Source organism: Brachionichthys hirsutus, unplaced genomic scaffold, assembly GCF_040956055.1.
Source record: "Brachionichthys hirsutus isolate HB-005 unplaced genomic scaffold, CSIRO-AGI_Bhir_v1 contig_713, whole genome shotgun sequence".
NCBI lineage: Eukaryota > Metazoa > Chordata > Actinopteri > Lophiiformes > Brachionichthyidae > Brachionichthys > Brachionichthys hirsutus.
In genome coordinates this window covers 29,489-56,256 of record NW_027180647.1, presented here as the reverse complement: position 1 = coordinate 56,256, position 26,768 = coordinate 29,489, and the positions used below count along the sequence as shown (strand labels likewise).

At 42.2% G+C, this 26,768-nt stretch overlaps 1 protein-coding gene across 1 annotated transcript; it reads right to left on the bottom strand.

Moving 5' to 3' along the window:
• Window positions 1-5,580: 5,580 nt before the first annotated feature.
• On the bottom strand, window positions 5,581-22,919 carry LOC137916321 (lipoxygenase homology domain-containing protein 1-like). The gene is made up of 42 exons (XM_068759365.1): window positions 22,649-22,919; window positions 21,882-21,996; window positions 21,425-21,505; window positions 21,092-21,276; window positions 20,802-20,900; window positions 20,559-20,707; window positions 20,097-20,220; window positions 19,593-19,702; window positions 19,324-19,464; window positions 19,098-19,233; window positions 18,416-18,576; window positions 18,249-18,335; window positions 17,709-17,844; window positions 17,461-17,615; window positions 16,601-16,761; window positions 16,402-16,478; window positions 16,126-16,322; window positions 15,856-16,048; window positions 15,556-15,716; window positions 15,114-15,435; window positions 14,699-14,850; window positions 13,830-13,963; window positions 13,520-13,665; window positions 13,273-13,377; window positions 13,052-13,180; window positions 12,803-12,967; window positions 12,280-12,461; window positions 12,091-12,207; window positions 11,794-11,956; window positions 11,160-11,314; window positions 10,868-11,077; window positions 10,637-10,763; window positions 9,997-10,205; window positions 9,615-9,800; window positions 9,393-9,520; window positions 8,841-8,958; window positions 8,053-8,230; window positions 7,246-7,431; window positions 6,986-7,156; window positions 6,575-6,707; window positions 6,152-6,307; window positions 5,581-6,061 (listed from the first exon to the last, which is right to left on the bottom strand). The coding sequence occupies exons 1-42, from the start codon at window positions 22,917-22,919 to the stop codon at window positions 5,581-5,583; spliced, it is 6,792 nt and encodes a 2,263-aa protein (XP_068615466.1).
• Window positions 22,920-26,768: the final 3,849 nt, after the last annotated feature.

The following is a 26,768-nucleotide window of genomic DNA, read 5'->3' as shown; positions in this document are numbered from 1 at the left end:
CTGGCATATATCAGTCTCTTAGTAATTTCCACCGTTGTAATCCAGGTTTAGAATATCTCTGCAACCATTAAATGTATTGTGATATTGTGATAACAGATAGTCATGGACTACAGATGTATACGGTATATATTTTGTGAAATATTCATATTGGTTTGGTTCCAGACATTCTCATCCATCAAAGGATGAATATTAATAACCATCTGGTCCAAAACTGTCTATTGCTTTGGTTTTGGAGTAAATACTTGTAAAGCTGATGGCATTCCTAAAACCAAAGCTTTGTTTGATGTGCCAATTATCACAGTTTTGTTGCCAGCTTGTGATCAAATGCTACAGAGAACGTTACAGGATGTTACTCTGCCAAAAAGAATCAGGATGGAACAAAGTCTTAGAAAAAAATAGCTGATTCTTTTAGGTCCTCTGGGTTTGGGTGTATTTAAACCAGAACGGGGCCATTGTTGGGTGTTAGAGTTTGGCTTTTCTTGATTATACTCCAAATCTTATCCAATTGTTTAATTTTCTCCCAGACAATCATCATTCATGAGGTTTCAGGCTTCGTTAAGTCTGGACCTAAAATCTTTAGATTAAATAAACGTGCTGTGCAGAGCGTGAGAATTTTGTTCTGTTCAGATTTAGCGTTAAAATGCTTTTAGGTGATTCGGCAAAAACTGCTCCAAATATCTAAGGATGCCCCCCCACCAAAGGGGATGTATGCGCTTATCCTTTTCCATGGGTTGGTCTATCTGTATCGCCCCAAAAACAGCTGGTCAGATTTCAATTTTATTTCACACATTTCCTTGAAGTCTTGCATTCATTATAAAATCTGGACTTTTGCTTGGCCCCCACTCTCTGCAGGAGATTACCCTGCATGCACCTCTTCCACCAGGGGTGTGTGGACCAGTGGTTGGCCACCAGTAGGAAGTGCCCCATCTGCAGAGTGGACATTGAGACCCAACTGACTCCTGACAGTTGATAGATCCTGTCGACTCCCGCGGCTTTGGATCTGGTCCTGTCGATACTCTCCATTGCCTCCATCTTGGGGGGGGGGGGGGGGGGGGGGCTCTGCCAAACATCCCTTTTCCCCTCTGCATCACTCAATGGGCCCGTCTCGCGAGGCAGCCGTGACAGAGGGATCAACAAAGCACACTCATCTACAATACAAGGAGACATGGCGTTTGATGTATTGTACCTCGACTGAAGGTTGGTTGGACAGACTTGCAGGATGTAAAAGGTACGAATGGATGTGTATGGACAGATGTTCCGAGGCGTCGCACGATGCCTTCAGATCGTGTGCGTCCTTGTACATTTCTCCATACGCCCACCGTAGGGAGGACGCTGACCACGAGCTTCCCAGCTCATTGGCGTATTGAGGCCATTTCGCCGCCGCTACATCTAAACCCTCTCCCTCAGGCCGGTGGAAAGATCCTTTAAGCTGCACTCTGCCCAAGCTCAGCACATGTGTACAGAACATTATCAAATGATTAGCATGAGGTTGTTCGGTGTGAACTGTTGTAGCTTGAATGCTTGTGGTGTAATGGAAAATAGTACAGAAAAAAGTATTTACAGAGTAACAGTGTTGTGTAGCAAGCAAAAGCCTTTTGAGAAATATGTTTGTGGGGAAAAATACACCTGCAGAGAGGATAACTACAGCTCTAACAGACAATATTCAGTGTGTTGGATCAATGGCAACGAGGAAAGAGCCAAAAACAAAACAAAAAAGAGCCCAAAAATCCTTCCTTCTTGACTAACATGGTTTTTGGATTCACTCTTAGGCGATGCCATCAGAGTTGATGCTAAACCCGCTAAGAGGCATGGCTTCCAGTGATCTGTGTAGTGTCGTAGTCGGGCCTCTATAATCTAGAGCGGAGGCCTCAGATGTGCATGCTGTATGGCAGGCTTGGGCTGTGTCGTTAATATTGTGGAGCAGTAGAAACTGGGGCTGTGTCTGTGCATGTGAACTGTGTACTATGCCACTCATTCAAAGAGGAGGACCCCCCCCCACCCCCACCCCCGCATTCATCGCGAGTAGACCAAAGTTGCCCTTAGACGCCGATCTCGGGAGCATTTCTCTCCTGATGGATGTCAGGATTCAAAGAGCTGCCCGTGAATCCGCATCTAACTGTAACTTCTGCGCTGCCTCCCTCATGGCATGATCGTGACACGAGAGGCCGGCATGGGCTTGAGGATAGTGCCTAAGTTTTGCCATCAAAGCGAATATAATTGGACATTTGTATTAGCCTTATTGCCTATCGAACAAGCACATGTGATTCCTCTATCCAGCGAATCGCTTCTGTCGTCTGTCGGCTCCTTTTCATATCAGTCTCTGTTGCGTCCTCCGTCTGATGCGTCTGGTGTTACGGGGAAATGACAAACTGGTCTGGTTGTGATGTGTGCTAGAACACGTATGATTGTCCCCACCTCCCCCCCCCGATGGTAGTAATGTGCGCCATTGCTAGAACAACTGTGACAACGTTTTCTCTCTATCATGCATGAACCGCGTAGTTCACTTGTTGGAGGGTGAAAGGGAGAAAAAGCCATCCATTTGAAAAATACCAAACAATTGTTCTCAATATTAGTTTCTTTTCTTTTCTTCTACTCATTTGTTTCTCTTTTCCTTTTGATTTTTTTTGCTCACATGCCAATCTGGACATGGTACTAATATGCTGGGTTCTTGTCCATTTAACCACAGTGAAGAAAAAGCTGCAATGCTGCAAAAACATATTTATTGCTGTTATAATGTAGCTTGTGTTTGTAAATGCACTATAATATGGAGTTGCCTGATTTTTGGTTTGGTGCTGTGGGTCCTTCTTGTCCTAGACTTTGTGTTTCTATTCATTTACGAGTATTTTCATGCTTCCTTGCGTATTATTGGAGGATAACTTGACTTGTTTGTGTTGCGTTTTGGTTTTTCTTTTTTGTATGAATCCTCCATCCAAAAAACTACCAATGGATGACCATGGAGGTGTGCTAGTTCACATAGAATGCTGTGATTAAAGATGCCTTAAGTATTTAACAATCATTATTTATTACTAACTGTAGCTAGCTAGCTATTGTGGTGGAATATTTAACGTCTCTCCTAACTTTGCAATTTAATCAATATATTTATTTAAAATAATACAAAATATTAAAAAAAGAATACCTCATTATGCATTGGTTGGTGGGGATGCTTTTGCATGCCGTCTGTGTGTTTTTTCTTTTTCTTTTAAGGAGAAAGAGCAAAATAAAAAATACTCTCAAAAATATTTGGGGGGGGGGGGGGGTCCTGACACAATTTCTTGCCAGCGTGGTGCTGTTGGATTCCATTCCATTCATGGCGACTCTTAATTTAACTTTTGAATTTGTTTGCGTTTTGCTTTGATCCAAAACAGATGGCAGGGTACAAACCCCTTTTGTCTTTGTTTGTGTAGCTTTGCACTTAGCTTGATTTCGTTATAAGATACTACTTTGTTTACCATAATCAGTCCCTTATGAGTCCTTTTTTTTTTTTTTTTTACCTTGACCATCATGATATTTCATCATATCTGGATCTCAATTTGCTCTTTTTGGACTCATGTAATGAAATGTATTATTTGTTCTAACGTATCGCTGGAAATTGCTTCGTGTGGGATTTTGGGAAGTATCTAACTTGCTAACTTGAGCCAATTCATCTTATTGAGCAAATTTCTGTACTGTGGTTATACAATATAGCTAAGTGTTTCACACCTGGGTATAATAAGCTAACTATGTTTTCGATGTGCATTTCTTATTAATACTCTACTAATCCTGCAAATTATTCTGACATATAGTGGATTGGAATGACGCTGGCTGGTATTACTCTTTGATTTTGCGCTCTCACTGGCCTTACCCCATGTCCTCCACAGTGTGCTCCATTACTCCAGAGCGAACTGGACAGTAGCCATAGTATTAACTCAAGCTGATGAACCGGAATGAACAGTAGAACCTAAAGCACAAGCTTTTTAATGCATGTCCTTCTCAGGTTTTCCTATGTGTATGTGGGAGTAGCTCTGTAGACGTGTTTAATATGATGCTGTACCTTCTTAATATTTCAGATGTTTCTTTGCTGCTGACAAATGTTGATTATTAACCTGCCAGTGAAAAAGGGAAGTGGCCATCTTTGTACAACACACTGCTGTTTTGCTGTAACTGCGCAATGTTTTACGATCTTGAGTATTTTATAGAAAAGTAGAAGTATGTATCAATAATATGAAAGCAATAGCTAAATCATAATGAAGAATAACATGATCAGTGAATATTGTGGAAAATCTTTAGATTCACTCTGGGTGGATTTTGTACTGTATTTATTACTAATGATGATGCAAAAAGTTGCATAGCTTAACCCAAACTGTTCTGTCTCTTTTTTATTTATTGTCTTGTATATGATCTTTTTGTATGTGTTTTTCAAATAAACCGCCTAAAATGCTGACAACAAATCTGACGTTGGTGTTATTTAGTGCCAGATTAAAAGTTCTTGAAATGTTCTTTGAAATAGTGCTATGGAAACTTGAACAAAATGTTAACAATTTTAAGTCACAGATATTTGCCATTGTATTCCTCTCAGGTGATGCAACTGTATCATGATATCAAGTAAGAAATTACAGTACAGAGAAAATAAATTTTCTGATTGAGGTTATTCAGAAACTGTGTCATTATCCTGCTCAGCATGCAACTGGAAGAGTGTTAATCAATGCATCAGTAGTTTATTGCAGTAAACATGTTTTATTTCCTTCTAAAGGGAATAGTTTTCTAAAAAAAAGTATCAAACGAACTTGAATGTTAATAAATATGATAATTAATTTCTTGACTGGCTGTTAATGTTAACTGTATTAATCTTCAAAGTGGCGGCATCGTACAATAAGATGTAACTTAATTTTCATGAGGGAGAAAAGTGCCCTCATTTGAAATTGACTTGCAGCCCATTTACTGCTGAGGTTCTCATTCAGCTTCAAATGAACTGCAGTCACAGCAAACTCAAATGTTCTTTCCACATGGCTGAGATGCGATGCTGCAACCAACTTGACATGGAATAACATAAACAGTATTTGCTATAAATTACAGGCAGTTCATGTTGACAGGAAATTCAGTGATAGCTCCATCATTGGATGGTAAATTAAATTTCACATAGATCTAGAATTGATTGCAGGGATTGTTTTTCTGTTTTGTTACTAGAGCTTCACGCAAATTCAAAGGAAGCGACAACATCTAGTCTATTGGGACCATTTTGCTGGCTTCATTTTCCACGTAGAGGAGTCAAGACAAGGTCTGGATTCAAACCCAGAACCTTATCGTGAGGCAAAAGGACGAACTAAACTAAACTTCAAAAGGCTAAACAAAGACTGAATGTTTGTTTTGTTAAATTTACTTTTTATAACGCACAACAACAGATGGTAGCAAATGGCTTTCTCTAAAGTTAGAAGAGGAAACCTGAACCGTTGGCACGAACTTAAAAAGTGCAGTTGCCTTTATAAAACGTTATTTAAAAGGTTACAAAGTTGCATGAATAAATTAATGTTGATCAAGTTTATTTCAGTCTTTTAAGCTCACAGTTATGTCTCTAAAGGAGATCTCACCTGCTAAATGCACGCCTCAATATCTGGGGTAGAGCACTCGCTGAATCTGCCCGTCGGCCTTATGAGTGTCCAGCCACTTCCCACACTGGAAGATGGTGGTCACTGAGTTGGCAGTGTTGGTCAGCTCCACGCACTCTAAAAACCACCCACAGCTGGAGCTACTGTTGTCGTGCTCCACTTTGACCCGCAGCAGCTCTCCGAGGTCCAGTATCTCCAGCACGAAGCGATCCGTTCGCCCTCGCTCAAAAAGGTTGCGAAATTTCTGCCGCAGAGGTCGCCTGCCCGAATCCCCGTTGACCCCGTAGATGGTGATGAAAACATTGGCATCTGTGCCAGCACCTTTCACATCCCCGGTGATGACGATGATTTCATACTTGACGGGGACCAGCTTGCGGACTTTGCTCGCAAAGCTCTCGATGGTCTTAAAGCACTCAAAAGTTTGAAACTGGTCCTTTTTGGCTGCCAAAGGGATTTGTGCATCACAGTGGAAAAAATACCTAAACAGCAGGGGAGGTTCGGCGTCACATGACCACCAGCGCCATGACATTTTATATGACGTACAGCAGGATGCATGAGATTCCACTCACTTGTTCTCCAGCTCCATTTCTGTCACCACCACCTCCATAGCGTGCCAGAACGCTTCTTTCTTCACCTTCTTTCCATCCTTTGTAATGTGGCCGATGCAGATGCCGGCAATTTCCCCCAGGTGCTTTGATGAGAACTCAAATGTGTCTGTGACACCACTGGGAAAGGGCAAAAAAAGGACAGGAGGAGTTTGTGCTGAGTCTGATCTGAGCAGCTGAACTCAGGGGTTCACTGTGGAGTTTTTCGTTTGTGTCTCCCATGGGATCAGCTCTCCTGAGAGAGCAGAGGCTTGCAGAACAGAAACTGAAAGCACAAGATAAAAGAAGGGTGGAAAAACAAAACATCTGAAAGAGGAGATTATGCAAAGCCAGATGATAGAGCTTCTCTGTGAAGCTGAGGCACCGATACCCTCTTAGAAGACCTACCTTAAGAACTTCTTTTTCTTATTCTCCAGAACAAACTCCTTGGAACGGGCTTTCCTTCCTTCCAACACAATCCAGACATTTTCCGTTGTGGAGGCGTCTTCTGTGTTTGCAGTCGTCGTGGCAATTTCATATTCTGTTGCAAAGCAGAGAGAAAGTTTTGTCACATTGTAAACATTTAAAATATTGTAATCAGATGCAAGTCTTCCATGACAGAGTTTGTAATGGTGCCCACAGAATCCACATTTCTTACCTCCGCCGAGGAGGTATAAAGTGTGTAAAGATACCAAGAATTATTTAGAACCTTTTGATGATGATGATCCAGATCACCATGTGGACGGTGTAAATCTAATTAGGAGGGGAATGAGCTGCTTGGCGGAGGTCTGCGCTCTGAGCGCTCCTCTAGTTACTTACTGGTTTTGTCACTGAGGTCTACAGAGTCGTTATTGGCACAGGCCAGCTCCCTCATTATCTGACCGTCGTCCTCATTTTTAGCCAACCAGCGGTCACAGGGAAACCTGAAGGTCTGGTCCATGGACTCATCTTTAACATCGATGTACTCCAGCTGCCAACCAGGAGCAGGGCCTGTTCAAAATTCTGTTCAATCAACTCTGCTTTTGGAGAGCGAAAGGTCCCTCTCGTTCCTGCCCTTCATCTTCTTCTTTCCTCCTCACCTTTGTTGTCATGCCACACCCGGACTTTGGATAATTCTCCCAGGCTGAGCATGTCGGGAAATCTGAACACGTCTCTCATTTTACGCTCAAACTTGTTCCTGTTGGCGCTCTCCTTCAGAGGCAGCGTCCCAGTGTCCCCATACTGCCCAAACACCATCACAAAGACATTAGCGTCAGTGCCGGCACCTAAAGGAGCAAAAGCAGGTCACTGGTGAAAACACACATCTGTATTGTTTGGATCACGACTACCTTTAAGCAGGTAGTACTAACATAACTTTAAAAGCATGTAGCCGTACGTATTATAAGAGTGAAATGTTGTCAGCTTTATCATGAGTACATACATTAGTAAGTAATTAAACTCCCTTTACGTAAACACTAACATTTACTACTAATGCTATATCAAAAAATTACATGCGAGTACACTCAAGAAACCTTTGTGCAGCATGTCGGCATATTTTGCATCAAAGTCAGCAAGTTGTAAATGTACCACAATGCTGCTACTACTACTACTACTACATACTGTACAATACTCAATATGCTCAAGTTAGAAGAATGTTTACATGTGAAAAATACTCAAAGATCTTCAACAAAAGTTTCCCCTTCTTTTGGAAATCAAACAAAGGAAAGTAACTAAATCAAAGTATCAAAAAAAAAAAAAAAAAAAATCCTTACAAGTTTGGACTCGGCAATATACAGCTTTACACATATACACATACCGGTACTTGTATTACATCCTGAAAACAATATCCGGGTAGATAGATCCTTTGACAGCCGAGGCCATGTCTTTACTACGCCATCCAAACCCACCTCCGACATCTCCGGTCTGGACTTGGATGGCGTAAGTTGTCTTCTCCAGCATCTCCTCGTCGTCCACCACGGCTGCCAGCTCACACACCTTTGTCCTCTTTGGCCCTTTTGTCCTTGACAGCCAGTTCTCGTAGGTAAACACATACACCTCCTCTGTGGTCAGGTTCCGCATCGTGATCTAACAGAAAGTATTTGTATTAGTTTATAGCATGCCTGCACCAGAAGATATGACAGAAAGTTGTTTTGTTTTGACCAATATTGTGACAACGAAAAGGATTAAAATCAATGCAGCAGAAGTAGAATTATAATATTTCTTTGTTTCCTAGATTTATTCATTGTTAAAATCTGGCGCTTTACATCATTCACCATCCAAACTTAAAGTTAAAGTTCCTTAAATCTTTCAGATTTATGTTAGAGGCAGTTTATTAGAAGCCTTAAAAAAGCAGCACTCTGGTAACTTTCCAACTTCGCACTCTCAGATTTCTTGAATATTCAGCAACAAATAATTCTGATCCAAGTAATAAATAAACTAAATGGTATTTATGTAGCAGGTTTCCTGTCAGACCAGCCGCTCACTCTCTCTCTCTCTCACACACACACACATCTTGTAGCAAGTGAAATTTAAAGCAGTTGAATTTACAACCTTTAAAACACAGCAAATGCAATAACAGATTCTGGGCTCCCAACAGGAGTTTGACCTACACTGGTGTGCTGAAAGGTTTGTAATTCTTCAATGTAAACTGTATTTTTGATGTGTTATCAAAAATGGAACCAGAGATATCAGTTACCCTGTCAAGAAAGAAGTCGGGTCGACTTCCAGAGCCGTCGACCCGAACTCTGATCTTCTTCAGCGGAGCGATGTCGTCTATCTCGAGACTGAACGTGTCTTCCTGATCCCTTTCATACCTGATTGATGCAAAACAATCACACGGATCATTTTTCACTTTAATATAATATACCTAAACCAGTTGTTATCTTGGTACCGGTTGCTTATTCGCCTGGCCTGGCGGTCTTTGCTTCCCTTTGAGGAAGATATTCAGCTGATTAATGCAGCACCATTTACATCAGCCGTTAGTGTACCGTGGATTTTCAGTGCTGCTTCCTGTGACTAAAAACAGTCCAAACAATAACCATTAAAGTTATAAACAATTAACAATTAGATTAAACTTTTTTTTTAGACCAATAAAGCTACAGGGAGCTACTGATTTACTTGATAATACTCTTTAGGTTCAGCACAGCTTTTCAGACCTGATTAACAGAGTACAACCACAAACTTAATGAGAAGTGTATCATGAGGAGATCATCATCATCATCATCATCATCATCATCTGAGGACTGACCTGTCCTCGTTTTTGGGTAGGAGCATCTCTTCTGTGCTCCCATTGACTCCAAACACCGTCAGGAATATTCTAGTATCTGTTCCGCCATACTGAGTGTCACCTGTGACAACTGTGGCTGAATAAATAACCTACAATACATGGCAGGAAACACAAACAAAGACATATTATTTAATACATGCAGATTATTGACCGCAGTTTAATTGTTCGGGTTTTGTGACTCACTTTGCGAATAATGTTTATTGTGCTGGAGTCCATCACATTTAACAGTCTGACAGTCAGACCGTCTCCTCTGTCTTTTGCCAGCCAGCACTTGCATGGAAAGTTGTACTTGATACCTTTGGTTGGCACGGCAACCGACAGCTCATCCACCAACCAGCAGCTCTCTGGTGTGACACCGTTATGGCCAAGCTGGTGAAGAGACAGGAAGGAAAGAGAAGGGAGGATATGCATTGCTGGGGAACTGATTCATCACTGGATCCTTTTTGATGTTGGTACTAGAAGGTATAGATGGAATTAATTATTGCTGAGCTAGAAGGTGTTTATTCAGAATGTTAAAACTGGTGCATCTGAGGAGATTTAGTAAGCGACAGTCCCAGATTCTCACTTCCACCCTCTTGATCTCTCCTACGTCGGTTCCGTAGCACACAAAATGCTCCATACTGCCAGCAGACAAGGATTTCTTTCCATCTGGCAGGTCCAACCAAAGTCGGTCGGTCTCCCTGTCGTTGGGACCGATGATGATGATATAGACCCTGGCTGTGGTGCTGGCATCACGGTCGACACCCGTGGACAAGGTGAAATGATAGGGGATGACTGGGTGGAAGAAAAGAAATGCAGAAATGGTTAAAAGAAGAAACCCCAACCGAATTTAAGACGAAGGGATAGCTTGTCGTTATGATAAACATATTTGTATTTCTAAAAAAAAAAAAAAAAAAATCTGACAAGACAATTGAAGCTGTTCTCACCTCTGGGCTAGAAATATAAAACTAGACAGACGGTGGTGAAATTTAGACTGGAAACAAGCGACAACTTGTGACATGATCTTGTCTCCAAACATTTTGTTCTCACAATGAGATTAGCGATGCAAAAAGCAAAGAAATATTGCTACATGGATAATAGAAATAGAAATTATTCCCTTGTACTCTTACTTTCAGCATTTGATGCATCACATTAACCATTTGCAGACTGTTATCATCCAACTGAAAGCAAAACTAGAGAAAGACAGAAAAGTCTCACGGCCTTACTTGGACCCTCTTCCACCACTGCCACCTTTTTCTTCTTTTTCTTCTTGTTGGCGTTTTTATCCAGTCCGAGTTTGGCTTGAAGCATCTTCTTGGAATTTGGATCAGTTGTTCTTTCACCTTCATACCCCTTAACCCGACACACAGACAAAGCAGCAGCTTTCACAACATTAAATGCAAAACATAGACCTACATAGGCGTAAAATCATAATCGCACCATGGATTTGAACGAACCTTCACGAAGAACGTCCTCTCAATGCGTTTGTCCTCTTTCTTCGTGGACAGCCAGCGCTCACACAGGAACACGTATGCCTCTTCTGCTTCGACGTCCTCCACCTCCACCTGGTCCAGGTACCAATCGGCTCCGGTCATAGAGTTGTCGTGACGGATGCGAATCTTAAACACTTGCCCCAAGTCTACAGCTTCAATGGTGAACTTGTCCACCTGAGAGACAAAGGGAAGACAACACACATTGATATTTATAGAAAGCAGCAGAAGCCTCACAAAGCAAGCTTTTCTCACACACCTCTCCTCTCTCAAACTTGTTCTTGTTTTTCTCCGATTTGGCAAGTTTGCGCTCTCCTGTGTCTCCCAGGTCTCCGTAGATGTTGAGGAAGACATTGGCGTCGGTCCCGGCTCCGTACATGTCACCTGTCCGCACAGACACCTTGTACGTGTGAGCTGTGAAGGACAAAAGATGTAATCATGCTTCATGTAGAGGTGCTTGTTTTTTCAGATTTAATTGACAAATCAGACTATATTGACAGTCATAGTGTGAAGTAAATTAAAAGCTGATCACAATCACTTTGAATATGTGACTACTTCTAGCAGCGTGTATGTATTAGTACTCATTATGCAGGCAAACGGCCATGAATGTGTTTTATGGTGCTTTTCTGTAAATGCTTTGAGTTAATTTAATTACTGCATTGCATCTTTTCTTACCATAAATTCATTATTTCTACGCAAGATCAATATATAAAGTAAAAGTGCCTAAAGAGAACAAGCAAAAAAAAAAAAAAAATTATTCTGAGAGATTGTGGAGTAAATCTATAAAGATTCAATAAATGGAATTCCTGTACAGGGATTGTTTGGTTCCTATGTACAGTATGTGGGTTAATATACTTTATTACATCCCACCAGTGAAATGAGACTAAACCTACTTTCCAAAGCATCCTCCACCTCTACTTCAGTCCGTTTCAGCTTTCCATCCCTGAGCAGTTTCTCTGTGATGATATCCGAGGGCACCAGCTCCCTCACTGTCTCCCCGTCATCTTCAGACTTGGCCAGCCAGCACTCGCACGGAAAGATGGTGGTCTCTGAACCCTGACACCAAAGACAGCTATCAGGCTCTGAGATGTGTGAGCCATGTGTGTGCTGCAATATTCATCTATTAATCATTTAATGATTGCTCAGTAAGGCAGACATACAAACATATTCTCAAGTGAACCTTTTCCTACCTTTCCTTTCCTCAGCTGTCGTCTGATCTCCACTCTGTCGAGGTGCCATCCTGGGTTGGTCCCCCTGTTGTCGTGCCCGATTCGGATTTTTTCTATAACATCGCCAACGTCCTCCAGCTGGGAAAAGACAACCACAGTGCTTACAGACATGCAGACACGAGCTTTAAAAGAAAACTTAAATCCACTCACCTCCACAATAAACATGTCCTCAGCTGCCCTCTCAAAGTACAGACGTCGCTCTCTTTTGTTGACACACAGGTGCTTTTGCTGTGTACACACTCCTTTTTGTCCGTACAGCACTATGAACACATCAGCATCTGTTCCCGCACCAAACTCATCGCTGGTGTAGATCTTTATCTCATAAGGCACAACTAAAAATGCAGAAGAAAAGGTGACAACTTGGATTGGCTTCACCTCCTTAAGCCTTTATTGCCAGACGTATCATATTTGATACACATGGCCTTTCAAGATTTTGAGACTTGCATCTGCATTTTCCATGAAAAAAAAAATCCAGATTTTGCAAAAGTTACATAAATTACAAAAGCTCATGGTGGCGCGCTTTAAAGGGTTAAACATCGAGACGCTGTGGTGTCATGAACCAGATTTCATTCTTGCACAAATGTGGCACTTTATAGGGCCCCTGACATGTAATGATTTTCATGGTGTTTATTAGTGCTTTGTTAATAGGATTACATAGTTCTTCACAGCTCACATGGCATGTAGAGTTCAGTCTGAAGCTCAGCTGGGTAGACATCCCTCACAGTCGCCCCATCATCCTCTCCTTTATCCAACCAGCGGCCGCATGGGAAGCGTAGTCTTTGGCCCTGCGAGGGGGCATCGACCTCGACCCAGTCCAAGAACCAGCCGGGTGAACCCCCTGATGGTGAAAATATGCTGCTCATTTTACTGCTTCCATATGCAGCTGTTATCTTCTGATCTGCAGAGCGTTTCCTTCTCTCACCCGAGTTGTCGTGCCCAATTCGAAGTTTTTCCAGGTCACCCAAATCCACCGCCTCCACGATGAACTCATTGATCATCCCCTGTTCAAACTTATTCTTATAATTTTTACAAGCCTTTAGATTGATGATCCCTGTGAGTGACATTTTATTTTTTATTTGCTTCATCATCATGCGGGCAACACCATATCACAGAAATAACAGGATGGTGAAGAGTGAGACAAACCGGTGTCGTCATTTTCACCAAACAGGATGGCGAAGACATTGGCGTCAGTTCCTGCATTCTTCTTCTCTCCGGTTTTTATTTTGAGAGTATATGTGGTTGACATGGCTGCAACACAAATATATAAGATAGCCAGACTCTTTATTCCTTTCATCCGAATACAGAGTCTGCCCTTCTTTGCATGTTCCAACAGCAATTAATAAACAGTTTATAACATGGCAATATGAGCAAGCTGTGAAGCTGCATTTACATTTCTGTTCGAGCCCCAGAGCGGCGCCTTTTCCTTCATCATCCTCATCCTTCCTCATAAAGGCCTCGTCCACGGGAACCAGCTCTCTCGCTATCTGTCCGTCATCCTCATCCACAGCCAGCCAGCGATTACAAGGGAAATAGTACCTATACAGACCCAACAGACACCTGAGATCAACTTTCTATCTCAAAAACCACATTATTCAATCAGTTGCATAATCAGGGCTGCACAATATCAGAAAGCATATTGTGCAGCCCTACAAAGGATGGAACTGCTTTTAAAGCCCATTATCATTGCTGAACAAACCTACGTGGTATCATCCTTTGTGTCCACTATCTCAACCCGATCCAGGTACCAAGCTGAATGAGAGTTAGTGTTGTCATGTCTAATCCGTAGTTTCTTCAGTGGACCAAGATCCACAGCTGTCACGATGAAAACGTCCTCCTGAAGAATGACAGCATTTGGAAACGCTAGTTTATTGCACACAATACTCTCCGGACAAACTCCATCTAGTAAGGAAAGAAGACGTGACACCATTTAGATCCAGAACAACTACCGATAGGTCCAAATCCTTTTTTTTTTGGATTGTGACGACAGCATTGTTGTGCATTCAGTCAAACGGGGCTCCTCTGTGAATTAACATTCAGCGAGAGACAGAAGGCTCTTGTTACGCTCATCTGCAGGGAGACATGCACCGTAGTGTGTGGACAGTGTTTCTACAGAACCGGGTGCAGTGTCAGGATGAATAATTCACACATTTGGATTAAGTAATGTGTAGAAGTAGGACAGATTAAATGACACATGGGATTCCTCATGGCTTCTCTCGGTCACCGCTGCCCGGAGGAGAACTAGTAACCGAACACCTCGGCTCAAGGCTCACACCGTGTGGTTGTTGGTTCTCTTGGCTATCTGCCAGTTCATATTGAGTGTAACTTCCTAAAAGTGTAGCGCAAATTGTGTATTTTGTATTTGAAAATAAACAACTTAAACATTTGCTTGTGTCAGTATAGCTATGACTCAATATTTATTTACGCTCCTTTAAAAAAAAGATATTTTCCTGAGGCAATAGCCAACAATACAGAATTATATTTAAATTAAATTATATTAAAAAAATTAAATTAAAATGTAATCTGTCTGACTGAATTTTGACATGAATGCTATTTTGAGATGAAGTCGTACCTCTCCCCGCTCGAATTTGTTGAGGTTGTCAGAGTTCCTCAGCTCACGCTCTCCAGTGTCTCCAGTGTCTCCATAAATATTGATGAAGATGTTTCCGTCGGTCCCGGCACCCATCACGTGTCCAGTGAAGACACACACTTCATAAGTGTTGACTGTCAGGCAACAGAGGGGATGAATTACTAACGCCTATTTAACCTGTCACTCATGTTGACCATCGGTCAAATCCAACCTTCCATCCTGAGTATAAGACACAAGCCTGACGAAAAATATAAGGAGAAACAATCTAAATGTTTCTGTGCTTAATGTCACATATGGGGTTATTTACAGGAAAAAAAATAACTAAATATTTAAACTCCTGCATGAACGTCATGCCTGTACAGTGTTAGTCGTGCTCCGATTTCTATTTGTCCTGTACCGTCCAGTTCCTCTGCGTCCTCCGGCAGCAGCTCCACCACCAGCTCACCGTCCTCCTCTCCCCTGGCCAGCCAGCGCGAACAAGGGAAATGGTAAGTCAGCACCACTTCTCTCATCTCCTCCTCTCCATCGTCGTCTTCATCTTCCTCGTCTTTCTTCTTTTTCTTCTTCTTTTTCTTATCCTCCTTTTTCTTCTCCTTGGGCACCATGGTCATGACGAGATGTTTGATATCAACCGTCTCCAGGAACCAGCCGGCCCCGATCCCCGAGCCATCGTGCCCAACGCGGATCTTGAAGATCTTCCCCACGTTTTTGGCTTCTAACTGTGGAGCAATTTCAGAGTCTCACCTAAGAATCGATCCATTTATTATTTTCCTTGCCAGCAAGACTAAACTACAGAAATGCACTCTGGAGCCTCTGAAACCAATGCGTTGCTTTGATACCTTGAATATTTCCGTTGTGTCCCGCTCATAGTTGTTGGATCTGCTTTCCAGAGTGATGACCTCTGTTTTCCCGTTGTCCCCGTAGATCTGGATGAACACTCTTGCATTGGTGCCGGCAAACATCACATCACAAGTCACAACTGTAATTTCATAGTTAATCACTGGAAAGAACAGAAAAGGTGAACAGAGTCATGTGATTTTCATTTCATAGTACTGAGACGTGAATGTACTTCCAGTGTGTGTAACAACAAGACATACATAAATGTTCTACGCATACAATAAAAGAGAACGTCTACACACATTGTTCCATTTCCAGGATCTCACTGGGGTAAATCTCCACCTCCGTCTTGCCGTCAGCCTCATCCTCATCCAGCCAGCGGTCACTCGGGAACATGTAATGCTTTCCATGGACCGGAACCACAATCTGAACACTGTCCAAGAACCAGCCCGCACGCATGCCTTCATTGGTGTGGCCAATCAGCAGACGGTTGATCTGGATGAAGATTAAATGGAGGATGTTATGCAAGCAATTTATCTCTACATATTTATCAAGATAAACACCTTCATCACCTGTCCAACATCAAAGGTTTCCACCGTGAAGATGTCGACGCGACCGCTCTCAAAGTAATTCCCAAGGTTGTTGTCAGAGACCACCAGCATCATCTTACTGGTGTCGCCTTTCTCTCCGTACAGCTTGACGAACACGTTGGAGTCTGAGCTGCCCCCAGAGATGTTTCCCGTCTTCACCGCTATGTGGTAGTTAACGTCTGCCGTGCACACAGACACGCGGCCGTGACGTTTTGTGGACTTCCACTTTGAGCTTTACAATGAGATCCTCTAGCTTACTGTAAAGACGCTGCCCGTTTGAGAATGGCACCAGCTCTCGGACGATCTGTCCGTCGTCCTCATTGCGGTCCAGCCATCTACACAGCACATCAAATGAATACAATCTCATCTGCAACACACACACACACACACACACACACACACCTGCACTTGCAGTAACTGATCAGTCTGTTCTTGCTGTTTACAATAACTGATGCACCTGTTGCAGGGGAACTCGATGGCGTGGGCCTCGGCCTGGCCCTCCTCTCTTACAATCACTTTATCCAAGACCCAGCCGCAGCCTCCACCTTTGCCATCATGTCCGATCCTCACCCGGTGGATCTGCCCGATGTTTACTGCTTCGATGACGAACTCATCCGACTGGAAAGATAAAAAAAAAAAAGTCTCATTCTATAGGACCAAGTGACAAATATCATGACATATTTATTTTAATTAGTGGATTAAACATTGTGATTATTTGATGGATATTTGACAAATATGTGCAGCAGATACAGGATTACAAATGCCTTGCATTATTATTGATGAAATCCATACAGTCCGAATAATATTCCCCAAAATTGGTACTCTTGAATCATCATGTCATGAATGCCACGAACATGTATAACAGGAACATACAATAATGATAAACTAAAGATAATATTTAGGAGAGGGGAAATAATTAATATTTTTGCTCCACAATGGAGGTTTTCAACCAGGTCTGATTATTTGTAGCAGGATTACACAAAAACTAATCAATGTATTTCAAATGAAACCCTGCGGGAGGGTGAGTCTTGGGACAGAACAGGAAGATTAAAATTTTGGTGTGAATCTGGAAACAATTGACATTTTTCACATTGTGTGAAGTATGAACAGGTGCAATTTGGTGTGCTCCAACATAAATGAATAAATAAATAACATCCAAGTCCACTGGATTTAAATAAGTTTTTGTATGAGGGGGTATGCCCTTTAAATGATGGTGTTTGTAGTTCAGATTCACGGCTCCGCTGAATCAAAGAGGGCTGCTGTGCCTCCTTAACCTTTCATTTGCCTCCACACCACTCGTAAACCAACGTTACTCACATTTCCCTTCTCAAACTTGTTGATGTTGTTTTTGCAGTTAACCAGACACCGGTCTCCCGTGTCCCCCTGGTCTCCAATCAGATTTAGGAAAACGGTTGCATCTGTGCCGCTGCCACTGACAGTCCCCGTGCAAACTGTCACTCTGTATTTGATCACTGCGGCACAGAATCAAACAAGATTTACACTTCTCTTCTTTGATAAAGAGGAATTGAGTTGCTTAAGGTGTATATACAGGAGGATAAACATACACGAGAGGGGCTCTGGGATCAGATCTCCACAGGCTGGTAGCTCTCGAACAACCTCGTTATCATCTTCATTTGTGTCCAGCCAGCGCTCACATGGAAACGTATACTTCTCCTTTGTCAATGTCCTCATTATAGTTGCCTATTTGGAAAAAGACATTGCTGCGGGGATATATGAGGCATCTCTAGATTACATCTTAATTGAAATGGTTATAATTTTATTACCTCTGAAATTATTTATTTTCCACTTTACAGTTACACAATAAATGCTAATATTTTGTCAAATTGTAAGCCTGTAGGAAATACGTGGTTAAGATTCCTTTTAAATTATTTTGGTCTGCTTATCAACCAGATAATGTATTTTGATTAGTTTTATTTCCTGACAATACCGGTAATATTAAATGCTAATAATTAATCATTACCGTTATCATTATTACTTATCATTATTTAGAGTAAGAACTCAGGGCAGTATCACATATATATGGGTTGGGGGGGCACTACAAAAAACTCAGAATGCATCATTATCAAGATGACATATTTTCTTACTTTGCTAAGATGCCACCCGGCGAAAGGATTTCTCTTCTCGTGCCAGATGCGAAATTTGAGCAATTTTCCCAAATCAGGCATTTCAACCTGTAAGATCACAACATGTTAAAAGTAATCTATAAAGCTCGATTACCTGAATTATCTATCGATGAATGTGACCTACACACCATAAACCTGTCCACCTGTCCCTGCTCAAAGTTGTCTGTCTTGTTGTCCAGTCTGATCTCATCGCTCTTGCCTTTCTCGCCGTAAACCTGGAAGGAGATTTCTGCATCGGTTCCTGCCCCGGGCAGGTCTGACGTCCAGATCCACAAGGACCAGGGGTGTTCTGATTGGTGAAAGAACGCAAGCCATTGTTTCTGATTTGTGACTATTATTGGATGGATTAATGGTGGACCATTGTCATCATCATTTATGTGACTTTCAGGGGGGGAAACAGCCTCTGTCCCCTGTGTCTGCAGAACAGACTTGATGCAATGAGAGACTTGACATGTTGAAAAGGGTGAAAAGGTTTACTCCTTAAATATTTCAGTGGAGTATCTAAAACAGATTTTAGATACACCAAGTGGGTGTAATGTGAAACTGAAATGAAGTAAAAACAGTAACCAAATATGTGTGGTTTGAAAAACAAAAAAATAGAATCATGCACATATTGTGCTGGATAGAAAAGATGGAAACAGATTTAGTGCTTACTTTTCTCTAGACGGCATATTTGACTTCATTTTATATGCAATTAGAAAAGTCACACTGGAATTTGCTAAGCAGAGTGACGGTAGACTGCCTTGCTGTTTGATTATGCAAATGAGATTGATTTATTTCTGCTGCTGGTAACAATAACGTTCAACTCACTCTTCTGTCTCTTCTGCCTGAGGGACACCATCTCATAGAGCTCTCTCTCTATCAGCCCGTCTCCCTCTTTCTCATCCAGCCATTTGCTGCATGGGAAGGTCTGCTCTATCCCTGTGAATGGGCAGTACACCACCACCTGCAAAAAAAAAAAGAGCATTGCTTTAGCTCACGGTGGAAAAACCGGACCGTTGCGTGTGCATGCAGGAGGCGTGCATGCAAAACCTACCTTCTCACAGTACCACCCTGCGCTGACTCCTTCGTTGCCGTGTCCAATGGTGACTCTGCTGAGAGGACTGAGAAGCGCAGCGATCTCCACGTTGAAGATGTCTGTCAGGGCACGCTCAAACTTCCCTCCAGCCAGAAACACCTGGGTTTAATCAAGTAGGAGAAGGGACTCAATCACACTCCCAGAGTGGTCTGAACAATAAAGAAGAAGAATGTCAGCTCCACTTCTTCTAAATCCTAGTCAGTATTGAAAGCCGCTTCTTTGGATACCTTGCCGCTGTTCTTCAGGCCTTTTGAGCCGTGCATCACGATGTGGATGTTGGAGTTGGTCCCAGCACCTCTGATGTTTCCTGTCACAACCTGGACATTGTACACAATACCTGGAAGACACAGTTGCGTGTCAGAGGCTCACAGGCTGTGCTGACCTGGGACTCCCGAAGGAGCTGAGGCAACTCCAAGTCATTGATACGCTGATCCAGGATTCAGTGAATCTCATTAAAAATCTTTGTCAAGCTGGACAGAAATCATGTTTTTCTTTTGAACTGTCTTAAGATGGAAAAACAGTATGTTATCGATCAAAATGAAATAAAACATCTTATTCTCACAAGCCTTCATGCACTAATGATAATTTTCAGAGCAGGACGGTAACGACTTGAAAATAAAGCAAATGATTTGGAAGACGCAGCTGAGTACTGAGGTCATTTATCCTCATGCATTTTCATGGAGGAATTGAAAGATGTGTCTTATGATAAATCATTCCAGGCTTGTCCTCACCTGTCGGCTGGGTCCCTCCGACTAATATGTCCCGCTGGATCTTCCCATCATCTTCGTCAGTGGCAAACCAGCGACTTATTGGAAATTCATATACTATTTTGTTTCCCAGATCGTCCACAATCACCTGCGTACAATGGAAAAATAAAACAAGACTAACATAACCAGAGCAAATGTGTGATTGAAATCTGTTGTTTCCAAGAGTTTGACCGGTTGAGTTGGAACTAGTGACCAGAAAATAACCAGACAAATGTGGGACAACAGGTCCGTACAAGTGGGACAAAGTATGATAATGAGGGACACTAAGTAAAACCGCCATGCAGTAAATGATGACAGGCAGCTGTCAATCATTGCACGTCCTTTTGCAGCTCTTGGTCAGGTAAACCTTAACCCTTTAAACCTTTATCGTTGCCTCTGCGCCCTCCTTCTTGTCGCGTCTCATTTTTTTTTGTCTTACGTCCTTACCTTGTCCACAAACCATCCCGCTGAAGAGCCTTTGTTATTATGGCCGATGGTCATCTTCCTCACTTTGCCCAGGTTTGGTGCCTCAATAGTGAATTTGTCCTCTGCGCCCTTTTCAAAGTTGTTTTTGTCATTATCAAGACGCCTTTCACCTGAAATAAGAATATAGTACGTAGTTTATAGGAAACATGTCCTGACTGTATGTCATCACTCTTGTCTAATCTTCGCTTTTGTTCTTTCGTTCACCTGTATCGCAAAATTCCCCAAAGATATTGATGAAGACATCTGCATCTGTTCCGCTGCCTTTGACATCCGCAGTGAAAACGCTGATTACGTATTTATTATCTTAAAGCAAGACAGAAGATTAAAATTCATAAACCAACTTAGAGCAAAAACTTAAATAGGGTACACCAAATACAAAAAATGTGTTAGTTATTTCAAATATTCTATGTATTTATTTGTGGAAATGGAAATGCTACAAATGTTTCCATAGCATTTTGACTAATGTTTAGACAAACATTTTTGTGTGTACGTACATTTAGGCATTTCCATGGGGTCCATGCTGCCCAGCAGGTCTCTGATAAAAAGGCTGTCTCCTTCCACCTTACTCAACCAGTTGTTACACGCAAAGTAGTACCTCATGTGAGGCCTGATCACGTCCGTCACCATCACTCTGTCCAGGAACCAGCTGGCGCTCATGCCAGTATTGTCGTGCTCAATTCTGAACAGCAATAAGAATTATAAAATCGAAATAACTAAGTGCCAAAGGAAACAAACATCCCGGCATCTCATCCAACGCCACAGCTCTGCACACGCTCAGCCCAAAGCGGTCCACATTGTCTGGGTCAGAAAGGAAAAGCCAAACGTACCGGATCTTTCTCAGCGTGCCGACATTGTGAGTTCTGATTCTGAACACGTCATTTCTGGCCCTTTCAAACGCCGTACGGCTCCTAAAACCAGAAAACAGCTGAAATCCTCCTGAATTTCATCCTATGTGTCATAAAAGCTAAATATATACAGTGTTTAACAACACCACCACTAACAACAACAACAACAGCAATACAAATACAAAATTATTGACAAAATCATGCAGTAAATTAGATCATGCAGACAGCAGTGATCACAACAGTCACACAGTCAGATCTTTAACATGCGCCGCTCCACTGAGCAATAAATACTTCTTTTCTGTGCTGTTAAAGAGAAGAAAAACACAAAGACATAGTTTCAGCATAACAAAACAACACAGTCAAACATACATTATAAATATTAAAATGAATGCTCTTTATTTGACCTAATTATTTGACATGATGCCTGAGGAGGACCTACTTGCTCGCCAGGTGAACCTTCGGGGTGATGCCGTAGTCGCCAAACAGAGAGATGAACACGTTGGCATCAGTTCCAGCTCCTCTCTCGTCTCCAGTGATGGTCACCACCTCGTACACTGGAGGACGCCATGACAGATCACCAAGGAGCGTAGGAGAAGGACGGCAAGGCACAGCGTTAAATGTAAAGGTGCTGTTCTGCTATTAGATAGATCTCGATTTGTCTGATGAGGAGGAGGAGGAGGAGGAGGAGAAGAGAAGCTTCTTTATACAAGTTAAAGAAACAACCTGTGTGCAGGTCAGTGATGGCTGAGGAGTGCAGTACTCAGGCAGGTAAAGTACATTTCACATGAACCATTGGACAGATTGTGATGCAACGTGGATGGATCCGGATAAGGAGGCCATCATGAGACTGCTGGTTTTATGTTCATTGGCATTATGGGGAAACTGAAGGTCTGCACTCACTGACCATTGTGAATTAGAATACAAAGCCAGCCGGTGTAAAGCTGAACGAGAGCCAGGTGTCATACGTGGATAGAAGATAAGACTGTAACCCTATACATCACAGGGTATTCGATTTCCAAACCATGCATTGGGACTTTGTTGCAGGACTCAGAAGCCTCATTTAAGGATCTACCTCTTCTTTGGGAATTAGATGTTTTCCCTCAAAAAGGATTTATATAGGATTACCTTGCTTATATACAGTACCATGAATTTATCAACATGCATCTTGCCCTTCGAACATTTTTACATGTGATATAAAGAGTTTACCTTTCTTTTTGTGATACTCATCCTCATAATTCTCCATGTTTTCTGGCACATAGTTGCGAAGCTCCTTCTCGTAGATCTCAGCATAGTTTTCAACCTTCTTCTTCTTGCCCTTTGTCTTCTTGGGGTCTTCATCGCTATCTCTCTTCACCGAACCTTTCTTCTTCTTCTCTTTCTTTTTCTTTTTCTCTTCCGCTTCATCCCCAGCTGTCTGTGCTTCCTCTTTCTTGGATTTTTTACCGTCATCTTTGGTTTCCTTATTCTTGGACCCCATTTCGTTTTGACAGACGACTTCTTTGATCCTTTCTTTGTGGTTTCAATCAGATCAGGGAGTTTTTCTCATCTCTTTTTACCTTTGGAGTCATTGCTGTAATCCTCATTATCAGTGCTCGGCAGGCCATTGTTCAAATCATCCCCACTCTCCTCTTTGTTTTTGTTTTTAATTCTTCTGGACCATTTCTTTATCTTGTCCTTTCTTCCTGGTGCTCCTCACATCAGGTCCTGATGTCTCAGAGTTGTATCTTTCCTCATCACTGTCTTCAAACTTCTTCTTTGGTTTTCTGACGCCTTCTGACTTACTCACCAGCTTGCTTTTCTTCTTTGACTTTGGCTCCTGATCCTCCGAGTCTTTGGTTTCCTTCTCCGCACTCTGGCTGTTTTTTTTCTTTTCTTTTTTGTTGGCATCTTTAATTTATTGGCTACCTTGAGACTGTAACAGATTCCTGTGTGCTGTGGTGAAACTTGATTAAACTGACCCGTGACTCAACAGGAGTGACCAGCTGGAAGCACAGCTCCGAGTCAGAGTTGTCACACACAAAGATCTACCGGAGCACAGAACCCGTTACTCCAGTCACAATTGTTTCTGAAATGCCTGCTGTGTGAAGGACCCTGGATGAGGCCACTATTGCAGGCACCACACATTAGTTCTGCTGCTGAAACTGAAACAACTACTGGAAAAAAAATACAATTAATAACTAAACTGGGCAGCACAGTGGCGCAATGGGTATTGCTGTTGCTTCACAGCAAGAACGTTGCAGGTTCAAATCCAGCTTGGGCCCTTCCTGTGAGGAGTTTGAATGTTCTCCCTGTGTCTGCATGTGTGGGTTTGCTCTGGTTCCTCCCACCTCCTAAAACATGCAACATGGTTGCTTACACTAAATTTTCTGTAGGTGTGTGTGCGTGAATGATTGTCTGTCTATGTGCGGCCCTGTGATGAACTGGCGGCTTGTCCAGGGTCGCCACTTGACTGTTGCGCTTAGGCTCCAGCATTACCCACGACCCAGTTACGGATAAGCGGTTAACAATATGTATGGAATAATTAATCTTATATTTATGTCATGATACTTATTACACACACACACACACACACACTATAACTGTTATTGAATTGAAAAAGCAAAATCCACTGCAGCATCGTTTTTGTGTGATCCTCAGCTCTGCCAGCAGAGGGAGACACTTCCTTTAGTAAATGATTAGCTCTAGTTGTTGTTGGTACACTTATTATTGTAATAATGGACTGAAAAGTTAAAGTGAACCAGAGTTGATGTGTATTTCTAACTGATTTTTGAATCCGTAAATGGGGGGTTTCAGTGTTAGAATTTATTTTAGATTGTAAACTTAATTGATTTTCCCCCAAACCAAAAAATGTTTATTATCTATCCCATGCCGAAGGAACTACGTGATAACCGAGCTGCAGCTCCGTGACACAGAAGACACTGCAAAGACTGTGAAAACAAGCTTAGTGGAGGGTCTGACAGGATGCTCGCAAAGACATGAAGGGGAAATATATCACAGTGGAATACGTGAGGAAAACAGAGTCCATGGTTGTGGTCAGATGATGTTATGACAAGGGAATCCGATCGCAGTGAAACCTAAACATGGGTTTAGTTGAGATGAGTGACATTGTCTCTTCTCACACTGAGTTATGCAACACGGAATGAGTCGCTGGCACTGACGGTGTTGCTCCTGCGGCTCCTGGGACCAACAGGGTGAGGCGAGAGGGGCCCTCAGTATATGTCCTCAGGGACCGTCAGTAATCACTGTCACTCAGTCCGTCCCTCTGTGCAGCGGTAACTCTGATCAAACATTACAAAGGCATGGCGGCACCACTTCTTTGGGAGGTTTGCTTTTTCTCATACTGTTTTGCAGCAACATTTGAAAGGGAATTTCCGAGAAGAATTCATAAACGTACATTTCTCAGGTCAGGATTTATCCTGCCGCTCTGGCAACCCTGCAGCAACCTTCTGCCGACGAGACTTCAGAGCACCTCCTGATCCGTCGCTGAAAAGTTTCATATCTTTATAGCTTCTGTGTTTTAGGTGTGTGTGTCTTTAATAACAGAAAGACTTAGACCCATCGAGCACCAAATAAAAGAACACCAAGCAGCCGTCTCAGAAACTTTGCATGTGCAGTGTGACAGGGGTCTGAAGCATCACTCCGTCTTAGCAGGAGGTTCTGTCAGTCGGATCCAATGCAACATCTTTAAAGGGTCCTTTAAAACATTTTCGTTGGATCATCAGATCATTGAAAAAATAAGACTTGATTTCCAAATGCATTTAAAGCCCGACTGTCACAAACAGAAACGAGAATCAGTCTGGTGTCCACATATCAGTTGTTTGAGTTTAGGCCTATAATCTTATTTTCCAACTACAAGCTTAGTTTTTCCTGGTCCGAATGCAACTCACACAAAGTTCATGGGTCGACCAGCCAAGATGAAAAGGTGAACTCAATCCCAGCTAGAGTCATATAATGGCCTTTAATGTAAAAAAGCTTCAGTATAAATTACACACTTAAATTTCATTGTGATCTTTCAACCTTCAATCTCAGTTTCCTGTTATGTTTTATTTTCTCATCAGAAGGGGATAAGTCTCCAAAAGCAAGATGCCTGCAGTCTCAATGCTTTATTCATTCATTCATTTATGTTCTTAACTGCTTAATCCGAAATCCGGTCATAGACTGCTGGGATCTATCAGAGCCGATCCCAGCAGTCTATGGCCGAGCGGCAGGGTACACCCCGGACAAGCCGCCAGTTCATCGCAGGGACACACATAAGCAATTAATATAACCAATTCACCAAAGATGCATGTTTTTGGATGTGGGAGAAAGCCGGAGAACCCGGAGAGAATCCATGCAGACACGGGGAGAACATGCAAACTCCGCCCAGGAAGTCCCCATGTTGGATTCAAACCTGTGACCTTCTTGCTGTGAGGGAACAGCGCTATCCACTGTGCACTGCGCTGCTCCCAATGTTTTGTCACTCTTAAACTATTTTGGAAACAGATCTTGTCTTTTAATTCAGATCTTAGCTATCCTTATGTCCAGTCTCTTAAAAGTGTATTGAATTATTCAAATAAATAAATAAATGCCACAACTTAAATCACAAGTGCCTACAAGTGCACCATTTGCACGTTCAGTACGGCTGATCTGCTGCTGATGTTTAACTGATACCTTCAGCTGGGAGAAACAGAAATATCACACCATGAAGGGGTGCAGAGCCTTTTCTGTTTACCTTTCCCTGGGGATTAAATGATGTTCTCTCAAAGCAACTGCACAAATCCATTCACAATGGAGTGCACCTCTTCTTTTTTTTTTTTTTTTTTTGCACCTGCAGCATGCAGTCATACTCGTGCACCTGTTTCATGCGGTGCTCTACCACAAGCTGGAACAGGCTTTACAAGGTAAACGGAATGACTCATGTTCCATGGGCTTGGTGGTGAAATAACAAATAATAAATCAACCTGAAAATGTTCTATCAGATAAAGGGCTGTTGTGCCAACGTCCTCCGACACTTGGAACAATGACTGACTAAAAAAAAAAACTAAAATATTTCCTGCATAAAAATTTGATGCTAATGTATTGTGACTGTAACAACTTCATTTCCCTTGCATACTGAATATTTATTTTATTTGAGTTTATATGTTGTTTCTCTTTTTTTTCACTCTTACAGCACTTCTCCAACAAGGCAGTGATGAGCGCTGCGTTTTACGTGGGGCTCAGGATAGACTATATTATTGACTTCATTCATGTAAATGTGTTAGACACACACCTTGTTACACAGTTAGTCTGTACATTCAACGTTTTAATGGTTTCTAAAAATCACAACATTAAAAATGACAGGGTCAAA

What these genes read in the sequence shown, in the direction of transcription:
- LOC137916321 (XM_068759365.1), bottom strand. Translation starts at nt 22,919, where the DNA reads ATGGGGTCCAAGAATAAGGAAACCAAAGATGACGGTAAAAAATCCAAG. An exon ending in ACAAATTCGAGCGGGGAGAG is followed by an intron (nt 13,964 to 14,698) that starts GTACGACTTCAT and finishes GTCATTCTTCAG; the next exon opens with GAGGACGTTTTCATCGTGAC. An exon ending in AGTGGTGGAAGAGGGTCCAA is followed by an intron (nt 10,206 to 10,636) that starts GTAAGGCCGTGA and finishes TCTTCCACCCAG; the next exon opens with TCATCCCCTATCATTTCACC.